This window comes from Symphodus melops, assembly GCF_947650265.1.
Source record: "Symphodus melops genome assembly, chromosome: 20".
Lineage (NCBI taxonomy): Eukaryota > Metazoa > Chordata > Actinopteri > Labriformes > Labridae > Symphodus > Symphodus melops.
Window position 1 is genome coordinate 17,038,653 of NC_136710.1, and position 17,056 is coordinate 17,055,708.

The 17,056-nt window shown below is 40.6% G+C and overlaps 2 protein-coding genes across 4 annotated transcripts in view; both read left to right on the forward strand.

Moving 5' to 3' along the window:
- The window catches only part of LOC306841870 (uncharacterized protein), a 133,621-nt gene extending 117,187 nt beyond the window's left edge, over window positions 1-16,434 (forward strand). Inside the window, exons 1-6 of one of the 3 annotated variants that reach the window (XM_079371899.1) lie at window positions 14,651-14,750; window positions 14,882-14,950; window positions 15,490-15,583; window positions 15,693-15,809; window positions 15,893-15,936; window positions 16,021-16,434. In XM_079371899.1, the coding sequence (XP_079228025.1) occupies window positions 14,912-14,950; window positions 15,490-15,583; window positions 15,693-15,809; window positions 15,893-15,936; window positions 16,021-16,134 (408 nt within the window). In that variant the 5' untranslated portion in view covers window positions 14,651-14,750; window positions 14,882-14,911 and the 3' untranslated portion in view covers window positions 16,135-16,434. Of the gene's footprint in view, window positions 14,751-14,881; window positions 15,584-15,692; window positions 15,810-15,892; window positions 15,937-16,020 lie in introns of those variants that run through there. The other 2 variants (XM_079371898.1, XM_079371897.1) reach the window with 2 other exon arrangements.
- On the forward strand, window positions 10,630-12,079 carry LOC306841682 (uncharacterized protein; the record flags this gene model as incomplete). Its single annotated transcript, XM_079371629.1, has 5 exons — window positions 10,630-10,692; window positions 10,818-11,519; window positions 11,627-11,743; window positions 11,827-11,870; window positions 11,966-12,079. The coding sequence occupies exons 1-5, from the start codon at window positions 10,650-10,652 to the stop codon at window positions 12,077-12,079; spliced, it is 1,020 nt and encodes a 339-aa protein (XP_079227755.1). The 5' UTR covers window positions 10,630-10,649.
- Window positions 16,435-17,056: the final 622 nt, after the last annotated feature.

Here is a 17,056-nt window from a genome sequence, read left to right on the forward strand (position 1 = left end):
CAAGATCAATACATAGATGAAAACTTAGGTGAACAACTTCTGCCTCCGGGTGTGGAAAAACGTCCGAATATTGAACAGAACACACAAGCAGATGAGTGGAAAGTGTTTGACCAAAGTTTACTGAGAACTTAACTTTGACGTCTGACCACATAGGAGCTCGAGAAAGAAAAAAAAAAAAAAAAACGGTCCTTTGTGTTTGTTTGTGGTGTACAATCCTCACATCACCAGATATGCAGCAGCTCTTGTCATCATGATGTCTCTGAATAAAACACAGTGTGGTTTTAATGACATACTGATTGTATATAGATGGATGGATGGATAGATAGATTTTGATGGTAGAAGACAGAGGTGTTTGTGCATTTAGCAGCACATTCTGATCTTTCTACTTATTTATTTGCCTGTTCAACGACCAGAGACCACAAAGACCACAGGCATCAGTTTGTAAGGTCACGTGTTTGTGCATTGTTGAAGACGGGTGTGTCGTGAGAGTGGAAATATAGCACCTCGATCACATGAATGAAGCACGGCTTAACTATAGAGGAAGAAAACATTTTATTTGATCTGTGCAGAGTGAGTCTTATAGCTCAAGTTTACTTTGTCACATTTACACGGCCCAATCTTTACTGAAGTGTACGCCTCCGCTTACCAACGGCAGTTCCTCAAATATCGACTTGAAGCTGTGTTTAAAAGCCAGATAGATGTAAATGCAAACAGATATGCTTAAAGACGAACAAGACACCTGGAAAACACACTAAAGAGCATATAGATCCAGAGAAAAAGAAGAATATGGAGCCTTTAAAGACATTTTACACATACTGTAAATACAACAGAAATCCTGTGTAAATGTCTCTCTGAGTCCTGACTGTCTACGATGAGACAGAACACTGGCTGTGTGGTTGTCTGAGCCGTGTTTACACCACATTTACATGGACGGGACGGCCTTGCGTATAAATGCTGTTTAAGTCAAGGACGAGGAGATGAGAAGAATAACATACTCATTGCTTAACTGAATGTCAAGCGTTTTTAGATCACATCATTCTGTATCAATTTACAATGTGAAGCTACAGACCAACTGAAGCATGCTAACATTAGCCTGCTAACAAAACAATGCAGACCGAAGGAAACTGCAGCTCGAGCGAAGGACATTTTGAGCACTGAATGGGCATGATGGCGCTGAGTTATGTTCTTCTTCGTGTGAAGGCGAGGAGAGTGGGGTTGGTGGTGTGTTTAGCTAGAGGAGAAGGGAGGCTTCACTTTGGGGTAAGTGTCGCCAAACAGCGGTTTGTTTTGTTTTTATGCTGGTGATCGAGGACGACATCTACTGGATCAAAAAGTATCCAGGACAGGTGGACACACTGGACTTATTTGGCAGGAGGGTTGAGGCTCCCCGTCAGTTCCACCTCTTCGCTCCTTTCTAAACTGCTTTAAAGAAAGATGCAGGCCGCATTTCTAATTTGGGGAACAACATTGTTTGACGATTCTTCAGAAACCAAAGGGGGACATTACTGAGACTACGTCCATCTTTTATACAGTCGATAGTTTTACTGTCTGACACTGGAATAAACACATTCATTTAAGATGTCGTCCCTCAGTCTTGTTGATCTGTTGGTCTTGATCCTCCTTAGGGCAGCATAATGGAGGTTCTCCTGTTCACCCTGGTAATAATATTAAATAGTATCACTGCTTTATATTGTTTAATAGGTTATACAGACAAAAAACAAATCTGTAAAGTTTAGAGATTAAGCTTGAGAGATTAATTAAGAGAGGTTGTACTGAATGTAAATGAAGAGCTGGTCAAATGGCAGAACAGGCCTACACAGAGGTATACTGGTTTCCATCAAGAGAAAACACACACCTCTATGGGATCCGATTCAGCTGAGGTTCTTGCTTCAGGGCCTGGATAAATAAAAAAAAGAAAGAAAAGTTATTAAAACCAGCCTTGCTCACTTATGTTGGACTGATCATTTTCATTTCATTTTGACTGAATGTCAACAGAGTGCTTTACATGTAACATGGTAAGTTGTTATCACTGAAAAACCATCATTAATATCCAGAGATGACAAAATAGATTTCTTCAGATTACTCAAAAATAAAACGTTGAACTGTACTCATTATCACAGGAAATTAAATAGGTTTCTGTTTACTCTTCTGTTTATATGCGACCTTTACAAGACTGGACCATGATACTGTCGTTAAACCATACCATCTGTTTAAAAGTTAAGACTGAGGAGTGAGTCGTAGTCGTTCCCGCATTCATCTGGCAGCTAAGCTCGTAAAAAAGGCGTACTAAAAGCAAAATGAAGTTTCTGTAAATGGCTTAACGTTACAGTTGTTTTGTTTGTATATGTGAAACACTCTCTTCCTTTATATTTCACATTCTCCACTGATGCAAAATGGTTTAAAATCAAACACTGGGACAGCGATCTGTTTTTTTTTTTGTTTTTTTTTGTCAGTCGTATGTTGGCTGAAAAATGGTTTGTCTCAGTGTTTTGTCCCTGAACACAGAAACAGATTTAAACAATGTCAGTGTGACCTACCTGTGCATCTGAGGCTGGTCGCCTTGTATGTTGTAAATGCTTTGTAAGCCAGTAAAAAAGCAAGGATGGTAGTAAGAGCCAAAGCTGAACTCATTACATACACCAAGAGGAGATTGTCTTCGCCATCTGCAGATTAACATCAGGAGATTTCAAACATTTCTCACTTTCTTTCATGAAATATATAACACAACGTAACAAGTCTTTATGAAAGTTCCTTACCGATGTCCACCGTGGTCCCGTTTCCAAACACGATTTGTCCACATGATGCAACAGCGCAGTAGTATGTCCCAGCAAGAGAAAGATTCAGCTTCTTCATTGGCAAGTTGTAAACGCAGGTGTTTGTTGCGTCGGGGTTCATCTCACACTGCTCGTTTCTGCCTCCATGGGTCAAAATGAGTCCTGGATTTGTTTTTTCAGAGTTTTTAAACCAGTAAACATTGTGTTCTTCTTCACAGCTCCCATAGTGGACTGTACAGTTCAGAGTCACAGAGCCTCCAGGCTGGATGGTCTCAGATGCTGACTGATGGATGACTGGTCGGACATTCAAACCTGAAGTCTTTACGTGGACAGTGATGCTCTTAATAAATTCATACACATAGGAAAAGCCACTCATGCAGTGGTAAGTAGCCGAGTCTGAAATGTGCACACCTGAGATCCTAACGTTATATTTCCCAGAGCTGATTTCCAGTTCAATGCGTGGATCATTCTTAAATGCACCAATCAGGGAGCCACTTTTGTCATGCTTATAGAATTTAGACACCAGCTCTGGTTTCTGCCCCAGACTTTGTTTATACCAAAAAAACATTAACGCCAAACTGTCTTCATGGACGCACTCCAAAGTCACGTGTTCACCGACACTGACCGATAGGAAACGTGAAGACGAGGACGACTCCAGGGTTAACACGTCTGCTGAGGAGAAAACAGTGCCAAAGCAAATGAATAACTTTACACCTTTCCTGAGAGCATATGTGAAGACACAAACACATTGTAGAACCCATCAAAGACAAAGACAATGATATAACACTTGAAAACAATTTAACTTACCCATCCTCCCCATGAGCACGCACGTCACATACAGAGCTAACTTAGCGGGTGTCATTGTTGAAGTTGATGTGGTTTCTTGAAAGAACTTTATATGTTGTCTCCTTTTTATAGACGAGACTTTGTTTGATTGGCCCGTCAGGATTGGTCACATGACTAGTTACCACACTAGACGCACACAGTGAAGCACATAGCATGGATTTACTGAGTACATGTCTCGTGTTGAGTTAGAAAGAGCACTCTTGAATTGTCTGTTTTGATGAATAAAGGAGTCTTTTATCCTATAGCCCTGTTAAAAACTAAAACGTCTATAAGAAACTTCTTGAATGTCTCAAGACGACGATCTAGTAAAATCTGATTTACTATGAAGAGGAGACACTAGTGAATCTGCGCTACACCCACTAAGAACGAATTGCAACCACAAATAGCTCCATCCTTTGCTGTCCACAATCTATTACCCGATATTATTTTTTTTCCAATTGTGCTTTTTTGCATAGAAAGGAGGCAGTTTCATCATTTTAATGGTAGCTTGTATTAATCATATTTTCTTTAGAAACAGTTACATGGATGATATTATGAAGAAGTTATTTAGTGCCTGACTGGTCCAGCTCAAATTACTGCCCAAGAGCGTTCGCATAAAGGGCGGCAGTAGCTCTTGGGTTGGGAACTGGAGGGTCGCCGGTTCAAGTTCCGATGCGGAACAAAATACTGAGGTTGGTCTGGTTTTTCGAGCACTGCCGAGGTGCCCTTAAACAATGCATCAAATCCCCACCAGGGGGCGCCTCCAGTGGTGGCAGCCGCTGCACTCTGACATCTCTCTATTAATGTGTATGCGCAACGGGCAACAGGACGCTGTATGCTCTGCAGTGCAGTTATCCTTGCATTAACACACCGCGTGTTCTGTTGCTTTGTGTCTTTTCGATACATATGCACAGGCACAAATGCCCTCCATTCTTTTTGTTAGTCTTACCCTTCCTCCCATAACTGCTAGTATTTCCAAAATATTTCTTCTCTAACCTGGTACCCAGGTTGGTCAGAACATTTCTTTAAGACCTATGGTAGCACACTTACAAGGTTAGTTTATTCATCAAACACAAACTATTTAGCTAAGAAGAAAAGTTTGATACCATGAAAGGCATTTTCGGCCCTCTCTTACACTTGGCAACAAACAGTATCGCAGTGCAAGTGTTGTTGCTATAGTATTACTTTCATTTCCGTACCAAACCTTGTGAAGACAACTGCACAGAAGCCCACAATGAGCATGTTGGTCTTAAAATAAGTTGTGGTCAGGTGCACAGTTGACGCATTGCTATCATACGACAAGGAGGAAACTGCTCCAAAGCAATGTTGACTGCTTTGATGCATGTTACACCTAAAGCACCTCTGAATAATCAGAGTTAGTCCAACCTCTTCAAGCCCTGCGTCTCACTTAGCACCCAGATATGGTGTGTTGTTTAACCAGCAAATTTAGAAATAGACTTTTCACCATGTGGTTGAGACGATGTGCTGTAGAAGGTTTGTCATGGGGTGTTTTCAGAAAGAGTGCTGAGCTCCTATTGGTCGGCTGTGGCTTGGTTGGACCTGAGGTGTGAAAGTGCTTTGAGTGAGATAGCTAGAAAAGCATTATACAACCTCAAGTCCATATACAATCAATCAAAGTATATTTCTAGAACACATTTAAAACAACCTTGGTTGACCAAAGTGCTGTACAGGCAGAAGTCACACTATAAAAAAGACAATGAAAACAATTAAAATACAATAAGTAGGAAAATTAAATAAAAAGATGTCAAGCTCAGATTGTATTAAAAGCCAAAGCTTTTCTATTACTATAGCTTTACTATTACCATGTACATTTCAATGGTAGCATGTGTTCATCATATGTTCGTTATTTAGGTCCTAACTGATCCAGCTGAAAATGTCTTGTTGTGTCTACGATGTATCAAGTACATTGTAACTGTCCATGAGCTCGAGTCTTTTTTGTTTTTTTTAACCTCAAACATCTTCCCAGTTCATTCGAATAGATGTCATGGATGAATCATGAAAATAAGTTTCCCTCAAAAGCACAGCTTGAGCAAAGTTTACAGCTCAGCATTATAGAAAAGCCATAGAAATACAGACTGGCTGTAGAGTACTCTCCTTTCTATTGAGTGAAAAGGTGTTAGACCATATTCACAGAAGCCTGGAGATAAATATGGTTCTGTGAGATATATATGTCACCCTGAACTCGATTATTTTATTCTTGTTTGGATATTGATTTGCAGTTTATTAGTGGCAGCAACAACAACAAAAAACAAGCTGCCTGTTTAAAGTTGAGTGCTGGATCTGATGGTGTGCAGTGCATGATGCTTTTTTTTCACTATGCTTTGTGAGGGCAGCTTTGCAGAGGTGCTAAATGCTGAGGCCTGAGAGCAAGGTCTCGAACTTCCTCCAATGGAAACTCAAGGTTTCACCACCTTCACCACATGCGTGAGATGTAACTGTTGAGAGCTGGCTGTAGATTGAAAGAAACACCCTGTGTGTGTGAAAGAGGTTTAGCAGGATATTTATAGATTACATGGGCTCTCATGAGCATGCTTTGTCCTTTTTTCAATCCAGTCTCGTACTGTGTGCATTCATGATGACCCAACTGTCCTTTATCCACCATTAAACCACTACAACCACATTGCACTAAACATTGTTTATTTTCATCAATGGAATTTTCTGTTGTACAATTACTTGTGCGAAATGACTGAACAGATGAGTTAAAAGTAATAAAAACATAAAAACAAAGTCCTTCTTCACTTCCTTCTCACTCCAGAGTAAACACAGTCTGACGTCACGTTCTCCTCTTGGCGATGCCGCTTAATCCTTCTGTTCAGACTCAGAGCTGCATAGTGGAGATGGTCTGCATCATGGCTCTGGTAATGACAAAGTGGAACAGACCATGTAAAAGATGTGAACCCAAAAAGTAGCTCGTTTTCATGAATTTTGCTTCTAGCTTACATTTATTTCACCTCCCGTTGCATCAGACGCTGCAAATAAGAAACAGTTTCTGTTAATCAAGGTTCATAATGGATCGAGAAAGGCCAACACAAGCCAATTCTTGGCCCATTTATTCTAAAAGTTTTACCTTTGCAGATGGAGCATGACTTCTTCTTGATCTTTTGCATGATAAATGCCAAGACGAGTAGCACAATGATGAAAAGTGCCAAAGCCACACTCAAGAAATATGCAAGGAGAGAGGGGACTTTGGCAGTATATCCTAAATTGCAGTCAAGATAAAAGAAGTCTCACATCACTATTTGTATTTTATTTGAACAGAAATAAGAAAAACAAAAGCTTGCATTATAAGCTGAAAGAATTTACCTCCAATCCATACTCGTGTTCCGTTTCCAAAGACTACCTCCCCGCATGAAGCCAGAGCACAGTAGTACATCCCTTCATCAGAGGAGCTCACAGACTTTAATGGGAGGTTTAAAGTGCAGTTTCTCATGTGAGACCCTGAGTCTTTAATACACTCCCCTGCATTGTGATAAATGATTGCAGGCTGAGCTGCACCACGTCTGAACCAGTAGAAGCTCTGATCATCGGCACATGGTTCAGTCTGCACTGTGCAGCTCAAATTCACAGAATCTCCCATCGAGAGCGGCCCTAACGCTGACTGATGAACGACAGTTTGGGTGTTGGCTGATGACGATTTGACATGCAGAAAGACTCCTTTCCCAAATTCAACTGTGTCGTATTCTAAAACCCCACAGAAGTATGATGCTGAATCTGACAAGAGAACGTCTCTGATTACAAGATTGTTGACGCCTCCTTGTCCTACAACTTCATACCTGTCTTTGTACGCTGGGGAGATGGAAGCTTCTCTGCTGCCTGTCCTCAGTTTTGATATGATGAAAGGTTTGCCTCCCAAGCGCTGCTGGTACCAAGTAAAGTAAGTCACAGCATCGTTCTCAAACGAGCAGTGCAGAGTCACCTTCTGTCCGAGTGTTACCGTTATCAACCCGCTGTCCTGTTTTACATCAGAGGTAACCGCTGCAACCTGATCTGGAAAGAAATTAAAACGTGTTTCCACGAATGATAAAACCTCATCCATCTCACTTTTCAACATAGTTTCAGGAAATCAAGTCTTGTATACTCACAGATTTTACTGATAAGGAACAGAAAAAGGTGAAGTGACATCGTGGCTGCACTGTGTGCTGACTGACGCTCTCAACTTTTTCACACGAAATGAAGGCTGGTCGTGATTGGCTGATGGTTTGCTTTACACTCAGACAAGTGATTGGTTAAACAGAATCTGATCTGGTGGCCAGAGGTGATAGTGAGTCTCTGTAGTTACATCGTTTCTATTTGTCAGTAAATTGGAGGACAGTGGATGTGATGTGTTTCTATATAATTCGAGGACATTTCAGCTCCCAGGTGATTCTCTCAATCAGGAGAATTTTTGGCTCTGGTCTTCGGTAATAACAAAAGTTTTTCATTGCCTGTCAGTTGAAGATGTGCTGAATTTATTATTTATAGGATGTGTGTTTTCTAAGGGTGGGTTGGTAGAACGGAAAAGAGTTGGATGGACCCAGAGAAACAGCAAAAGTGCTTGTTATTCATCAACAGACTGCAACCATCACATTAATAAGTTTGTTTCCTTCTCTTTGCCGTTGGTAGACTCAGACGTCTCTGAACAGGAAGGTTGGACACATGGATCCTGCAGCCACATGTCCGATGTGTCCTTGGGCAAAACTAACCCTCAGTTAATCCTGCTGCTTCGGCCGCGGCATGAGTGTGTGTGAATGGCTCATTTAAAACCAAGGGTCACTTTACATAGCAGCCTCTGCCATCAGTGTGTGAATGGGTGTCAATGTATCAGTCTTTATTTGTATAGTGCTAACAGTTTATCTGAGGAAGTATAATTCAGGGAGTGAATGTGTTGGTGAAAGTGCTTTGACTCAGAAGAATAGAAAAAATTTAAAGCATCAAGCTTCTGAACTTGGTGTTCCTCAAGACCTTTGGGGCGGCAGTAGATCAGTCCGTAGGGACTTGGGTTGGGAACTGGAGGGTCGCTGGTTCGAGCGGACCAAATACGGAAATTTGTTGTTTGCTGGAGAGGTGCCCTTAAGCCCTTGAGCACGGCACCGCATCCCCTCCCCCCAGGCCCAGACGCAGAACACGCGCTCACACGATCCATGGGGGGCCCCATTTTGTGCAAGTAAATTGAATTTACCTCGGGATCAATAAAGTATCATCATGCTCTGCAAATGCGCAAAGGATGCGCATGCATTTTGCTGAGAGGCGCGCTTAGAGCACCGCCACCAAGTCAGCCTGAGGCAGGAGAGAGAGAGAAAAAAAAGAGACGCTATGATTGAAAGTGCGAAGCATCACCATCTGACCAATCAGCAGTCAGATGGGCCGGTAGGCAGTTGTTTGCAGGTAGAGAGAGAGATGGCTTCCAAACGTCAATACAATTCGGGAGCTAGCAAAAGAAAGAAAAAGTCCAAACAAGAAGAGGCCCGTGCTTCACTTGAAGGTGGGTATGTTGTTGAAATAACAAAGAAATAACTTAGTGGCATATAAACATGAACTGCTAGCATGTCTACTTGTGCTAATCATGAGACAGAACAGATGATAATTGTGTTGAGATGTGCACTGGAGATTACATTTTCAAGTGGCCCTGATGACCATTTATTAAATGTCTTGTTAACTGAATATTTTCAGCTTTATTGAAAAAAGGAGTTTTTAATTGACCCGTTGGTGGTCATATGTTGGCTCAGGTTTATAGTTTATCAATCTATGCTTTTATTGTTCCACTTTTGATAGAGGCTGTTTATTTGATTCGTTAGTAATTGTAATTTATTATTATTATGTTATTGGAAGGGGGGCCCCAAAATAAAATCCTGCTTAGGGCCCCCACTTGGCCAGGGGCGGCCCTGCACCCCCACCAGCTCCAGAGCGTCTGCCGGGGGCTGCTCCGTCACTCTGACGTCTCTCCGTCAGTGCATGTCCATAGGGATCAGGTTTGTGCACGAGCCGCTGTGTGTTGCATGTTAGAGTGTAAACACCTAATTTCCCAGAGGGTATTAATATGGTAAAACATAAATAAATAAAATTTTAAAAAAAGTTACATGACCTTTACGCACAGTATAAAAAAAACGCTGTCCGGGGGCTCTTAATCAAAACAAAAAAAGATGACGTTGAGTATCGCAGGGAATCATGGGACTGATTAGATATTTTTCCCAGGTGAAAACGAACTCTGCGTTGACTGTCATCAATACGAACCAGTGAAACCGACCTGAGGAAGAGAATGTTTGCCGAAGATGTATCGGAGTATATGACATGACGTTTCTATCACAGCAGCACATATAGCATCAGTACGGCAGCTGTCAGTTACAGCTACCGCTAGCTTATACAGCAACAAGTCTGTCATGGCAGCTCATCATGGCAGCCGCAAACGAGATAGGTCCCTTTAAAACTATAAAATTATGAATTTCTCTGGCTGTGATAGCTGACAAGTAATCTACATATTTCAAAGTAAACATTATAAAACACATTCTACATATCACACCTTTCAATGAGGCCATTCAGCCACCAAGAAAATATCCCCCACACGTTTGGATCAATATCTTCACAAATGGAGCCCAACTTAATGCCAGTGAAGAGCATCATCTTGATGAAGGCTTTTTAATTTGGTGGATTTAACCTGTAAAGAAGCAAAACAGAAGCTGCTGCTGTTTACTTGACCTTTTGTACGCTGTCTTAACCTTGAAACTGTTTGACAAAGTTCGGAACCCTGATGACAATCAGTCCATCACGTATATTAGAAAAAGATTATACACAACTGTAAATCATAACTGTACTCGACACAACCAATTTTAAACATCCTACCAATATCAAGAGCCGTTATATTCTTCATATAACTCTCCCCAAACAAACTACAAAGTACAGATGTCAGTGAACATGTGATCTTTTGTTTCCTGAAGAGGACGTATTGTGTCACATCAGGCGGACCAATCAAACACAAGCTTGATATTCAAGAGTGGAGACGGTATTGAGAGTCTTTTCATTCAATACAGGAACTCCAACACGTCAACATCTACAATGTTTGTCTGTTTTCTGATCCATTTGTTCTTGGGGGGAATGGGTAAGTTGTGTTTTTAAGACTACACTTTTTATACTTCAGTTTTTCAGATTTCAGAGTATTCTTCGGCTCATTGTTCGACATCATTTCACTGATTTTGTATCTATTTTCTCTTTAATTGACTTCAGCTCAGCTGCCTGATCAGGAACCATCTATCTCTGTTCATCAAGAAAAACGTTTTGTCTCATCTGAAGTTGGAGACACTGTGACTCTGCGATGTTTTTATGAAGGTGAAGATTCAGCATGGCTTTACTGGTATAAACAAAGTCTGGGTCAGACACCGAGGCTTATTTCTACCTTCTACGTGTACGATACAAAAATAACTTTCCAGCATGAATTTGCAGACAAATCACGCTTCCAACTCCAGACTGAAAATAAAACAAATCACTTAACAATTTTGAATTTGAAAGTTTCAGACACAGCTACTTACTACTGCGCAAGTAGTTTTAAATTGGTATTAAATTTTCTTGAGGGAGCTGTAGTCAGTGTAAAAGACTCAGGTTGGAACGTCCCAGCTTTAATCCATCAGTCAGCATCTGAGACCATCCAGCCAGGAGGCTCTGTGACTCTGAACTGTACAGTCCACACTGGGACCTGTGATGGAGAACACAGTGTTTACTGGTTCAGAGACTCTGAAGAATCTCATCAGGAAATCATTTACACCCATGGAGGCAGGAATGATCAGAGTGAGAAGAACTCTAAAACACACACCTGTGTCTACAACTTACCAATGAAGAACCTGAATGTTTCTCATGTTGGGACGTACTACTGCGCTGTCGCATCATGTGGACACATTCTGTTTGGAAACGGGACCCAGCTGGACTTTGAAGGTATGATATTTTGTTGGCATATAAAAGGAACTCATTGTTAGTGCCTGAACAAACTTATCAGGGAAAAGTGAACACATGCAACATCTCTGTTCCTCTTGTCTGTACAGATTCTGCAGATTCTTCTTTCTTCTGGAAGGGAGCTGTGACATTGACTTCCATGCTCTCTGCTTTACTGGCCTTCACACTCTGCATGATGAACAAGAGGAACAGCAGCCAATCTCCAGGTAGGACTGTTTAGTTTTGAAAGCTCATGTTGTCTGTGTACAACTTTTTAATGAAAAAACTGTTTTCCTTGCGTCTCAACCAGAGTGTGAAAAAAGCTTTTCAGCTTTATCGACCGCCACGGCAGAGGTGAGCTCACCTACATTACCATCTCATACTGTATTTATAATTTTATTAATATTTAAAGGAATGAAATGGATTGTCAAATATATTTTTGCTACTAGGGCTACCAAAACACAGACCACCTTTATTATGCTGCTGTCAACCTGACCAACAGATCAAGAGGTCAGAGGGATCCAACCTGGAGTGAGTGTGTGTACCACGGCTTAAGGAGCTAAAACTGCACCTGTTACATTTGTGCTTATTTCTAAAGTGTTGCAGATTTTATTATCTGCACATTTCAAGAGTTAATGTAAATTTGGATCAATGGGGTCTCCAGGAAATGTAACTGATGGTTTTTTTCTTAATTGAAGCAGGTAAAACATCCTCTGAAATCATTGAAATCATCTTTATATAAATATTACTTTTTCTTCTTTCTTTCTTGTGAGTAAGGAATGCAGTTTTGCATATTAGCCTCATTTTGAGGTTCCATTAATAGATGCTGTAGAAGCTTGAAAGGACTTGTTGTAAACAGTTTTCTTTTTGTCCTCGTCAGACTTTAAATCAGCAAATACGTTTAAATTGTTTGACAGACTTGATCCAAAACTGTTAATTAACATGGAATCACAATAAACTATAAACAGTAATGGCTTGCAGTCAGAAGATGATGCAGATTTTACATACTGTACATCTTTAGTTAGTGCAAAGGGTTCGATCAAGGCTCGCCCCCAAAAAAATCGAGCCCAAACCAACCCAAGCCCGTGCCAGTGGTCGGGCTTCTGGTTCCGGAGGGCTTGGGTCAGGTTGCAGACCTTTTAGTGTGGACGTCTTGTCTCAAGCCCTCAGGGATGTTTAGCTTCAGGTCGCTACGACTGAGACATCTTCACCTGTGCTGTTCAAAAAGGCCCCACCTGGCCACTCTCATGAAGGCTTTCTGGTGGCGCCTCTGGCCATTGGAAGATGGGTTCATTGTTGTCATAGAAGGGATGGACAAGAAAGTTTCTGTGAAGTAATTTGGGTTTTTCTCTTTATTAGAAAAAAACATGCATATGATATTATTGCATCTTTTTTTTTTTTACTTTTACAATAAAACCATTCTATTAAGAAACCAAATGTCTCTGTTTATTCTGTACCAAACAAAGCTCCTCTTACACGGTGATGTCCATCAATACCAGTAAGTGGTAATGTTCCTTTTTATTTTGAACCAATACAACTGAGTACAATTTACATGTCTTTTTATATATTTTTTTTGCTGCAGCATTGTATGGTCTCTGACTGTTGTTAATGGGATTGTTTACTGGTAAAGTGTGTCATATCATATAGCACAATGCAGGAGAAACTTACAAAGACACCTTTAACTGATGAGTGAAAGATGGTAAGATTAGTTCACATTATTTTTATTTTTTTTAAAAGAGCAGATTTGTAATCTTTTTGGGCTTGAAGGACATCAAATCCAGAGAAATCGGCTTTGGCAGTGAAGACCCAGAAATATATCGATAAACAAGCTGGAGTGCTGTGGATAAGGTCACATTGCACAGGCCATGTACATTATAATAATTAAGTAATAAGTATAAGTAATATATATTTGGGGCGACTGTGGATCAGTGGTAGAGTCGTGGTCTCTCAACCTGAAGCTCGAGGGTTTGATCCCCAGCTGAGCAACATGTCCAGTGTGTTCATGGGCAAGTCACTTAATCCCACGTTGTTCCCGTTGCTTCAGTGGAGGCGTATGAATGGATTAGTTTCTTCTGATGGATGATACATCAGGGTGTGAATGAGTAGCTGTGGCCTGCAGTGAACAAGCGCTTTAAGTAATCAGAAAACTATAAAGCCCCGATTTGAGCTCAAGTCCATTTAGCATTCCTTATCTAAGCCCCCCCTTTGTGTCTGGATTTGGTCTTATTTAGTTTCATATTTCAGACTTCAGATTTCTATCCTGGTGTTGCTTGTTTCTCTTGTGTGTTTTGTTATGTTTCCTCGTAGTCTTCAGTGCTTCCTTTTTTGTTTTGCAAAGTTTAACTTCTAATGTTTTGTTATATTCTTGAGTTCTTTTTGTGGTTCTGGATTATGGGTAGATCTTGTCTTCTGTGTTTCTTGTCTTGTATTTTCTCTCTGTGTGATTACCCTGATTGTCTTCACCTGTGACATTAGTGTCACCTGTGTCTGATTACCCCAGTGTTTATTTAGTCTCAGTGTTCCTGTCAGCTCGTTGTCATATGTTGCTGTTGAATGTTAGTTGTCAGTCTTTTCCTGTTCCTGGTGGGTTCTTGTGGCTCCTAAGGTTTTTTTCAGCTGGACATTTTGAATAGCAAGTGTTTGCTTTTTTTGTTTAAAGAAATATTTTTTCTTGACCTGCACTTCCGTCCTGCTCCTGTTTTCCTGAATTGTGACCTTTGGCCCTTGCATTGGGGGCAATACGTTAGTTAAACAGGATAGATTTTTCCTAAATAGGCTTATTTGAAATAACTCCCGTACCATGAAAATATTATCTCCTCCTTGAAGTAAATCCAACCACGCTTGAGGCTTATGGAACAATCTTTGGTCCAGCAGAGGCTTGGTCATAAAATCTGTTGAGGGTAGTGACCACCTAAACAAGGTGGGAAGTGATCCAATTGATGAAACAAAATCACATATATTGGAACAAATAGAAGCTTAACCAAGTCAAGAAACCTGGTGAAAATCTGTACCACGTCCATTACACGTCAGAATGTTTGGCCCCTAATGGAGGGAGGATGTGATGTTCCTTATATAGGCATATTGTGTCACTTCTCTCTGGCCAATCAAATGTTGTCCTCCCTCTGAAGAGTGAAGAGAGCTCTAAAGTGTGTTTCAGTCGACACAGTAGTTTGAACACGATGACACCTCTTATGATTGTGTTCTTCCTTGAATGTCTGTGCTTGGTGGAGATGGGTGAGTTATGTTTTAGAATTGTCTTACAGGCAGTTTGGTCACTTTTCATGACATTTACTTCAACTTTTGTGCTGATTAAGAACATTTTTATAATCTGAAATAAGTTCAGCATTTTCTATTTCTTACTTTAGCTCAGACGTCGGATCCAAGATCGATCAAAAATGGGCGCCAAGAGAGTAGATTCATATCGGCGACTGTTGGTGAGGAGGTCACTTTGCATTGTTTCTATCAAGGTGATATAGCAACAACGTTTTACTGGTACAAACAAACTCTGGGACAGAAACCTGAGCTCCTCTCTTCATTCTACAAATATGAAAATAATGCAAGTTTATACGGTGAATTTGAGAATAATCCACGCTTCACAGTGGATAATAAAGTTGGTCATAATCATCTAAAGATCACAGACGTGCGCATCACAGACATGGCTACTTATTACTGTGCATGTAGACTTACGTCCGTGTTTGAATTCATGGAAAGCATTACTCTAAGAGTAAAAGGCTCAGGTTTGAACTTTCAGCTTTTGATCAATCAGTCCGCATCTGCGATCACCAAGCCAGGAGGCTCTGTGACTCTGAACTGTACAGTCCACACTGGGACCTGTGATGGAGAACACAGTGTTTACTGGTTCAGAGACTCTGAAGAATCTCACCCTGGATTTATTTACACTCATGGAGGCAGCAATAATTTGTGTCCGAGGAAACCCAACCAACAAACCTGTGAATACAACTTACCAATGAAGAACCTGAATGTTTCTGATACTGGGACGTACTACTGTGCTGTCGCTTCATGTGGACACATTCTGTTTGGAAACGGGACCAAGCTGGACTTTGAAGGTATGAAAGTTTTTGTTAGCATATAAAAGGAACTCATTGTTAGTGCCTGAACAAACTTATCAGGGAAAAGTGAACACATGCACCATCTCTGTTCCTCTTGTCTGTACAGATTCTACAGACTCTTCTTTCCTCTGGAAGGGAGCTGTGACATTGACTTCCATGCTCTCTGCTTTACTGGCCTTCACACTCTGCATGATGAACAAGAGGAACAGCAGCCAATCTCCAGGTAGGACTGTTTAGTTTTGAAAGCTCATGTTGTCTGTGTACAACTTTTTAATGAAAAAACTGTTTTCTTTGCGTCTCAAACAGAGTGTGAAAAAAGCTTTTCAGCTTCATCGACCGCCACGGCAGAGGTGAGCTCACCTACCATTTCATACTGTATTTATAATTTTAATTTTATTGAATGAAATGTATTGTCAAATATATTTTGTTACTAGGGTTACCAAAACACAGACCACCTTTATTATGCTGCTTTCAACCTGACCAACAGATCAAGAGGTGAGAGGGATCCAACCTGGAGTGAGTGTGTGTACCACGGCTTAAGGAGCTAACACTGCACCTGTTACATTTGTGCTTATTTCTAAAGTGAAACAGATTTTACTATCTGCACATTTTAAGAGTTAATGTAAATTTGGTTCTATGGGATTTTCAGGAAATATTTTCCCAAATTGAAGCAGATGAAATATTCTCTGAAATGATTGAAATCATCTGTATGTATGTTTATTTCTTGTGAGTAAGAAATTCATTCTTTCATATTATTAGCCTCATTTTGAAGTTTAATTAATTGATGCTGTAGAAGTTTTTAAGGCCTTGTTGTAAACTGTATTTGTCATTTTCAGATTTAAACTATGCCAATGTCTTTTTTTTGTGTAAATTTTTCTGTGTAAATTGTAACCCAGAAATTAAACTGTTCATCTGAAATAACTATAAACTTGAAGCAGTGTGTTTGCAGTCAGTGGATGAAGTTGACTTCGCTTACATGATTTAATAAGTTCCTGAGATGATCAATAATTAGCTCTCTGGCATTAGCCAGGGTCAACTCGCATGTTCCTTTAGTCTGAGCGATTATCAGCAGTGTGTGGGTTAGATCATGGCTCGGACCAAACGAGCCCGGGGTTAAGGCTAAATGGGGGTTGGGTTGCAGATCTCTAGTGTATAATGGGGGGGAAATGCTGCACTCAGCTTCTTCAGAGAGCTCAGGGATTTTTAGCCTCAGGTCGCTGCTCCTGAGACATCTAAGCCTGTACTGTTTAGAAAGGCTGCTCTAATGAAGACTTTCTGGACGCTCAGCTGGCCATTGAAAGACTGTTTCGATGTTGGACTTTGTCAGTCAATACTCTGATCAATTTGAATGATGCAAATCTGCTCAATGGCCAAAGGGGGCAGATGTTATTCATTGCGTTGTACTCTTGTTTGGCAAGTAACCTAAGTACAAGATGTGTGTACAGAACCTGGGGATTTACAGTTTAGAAA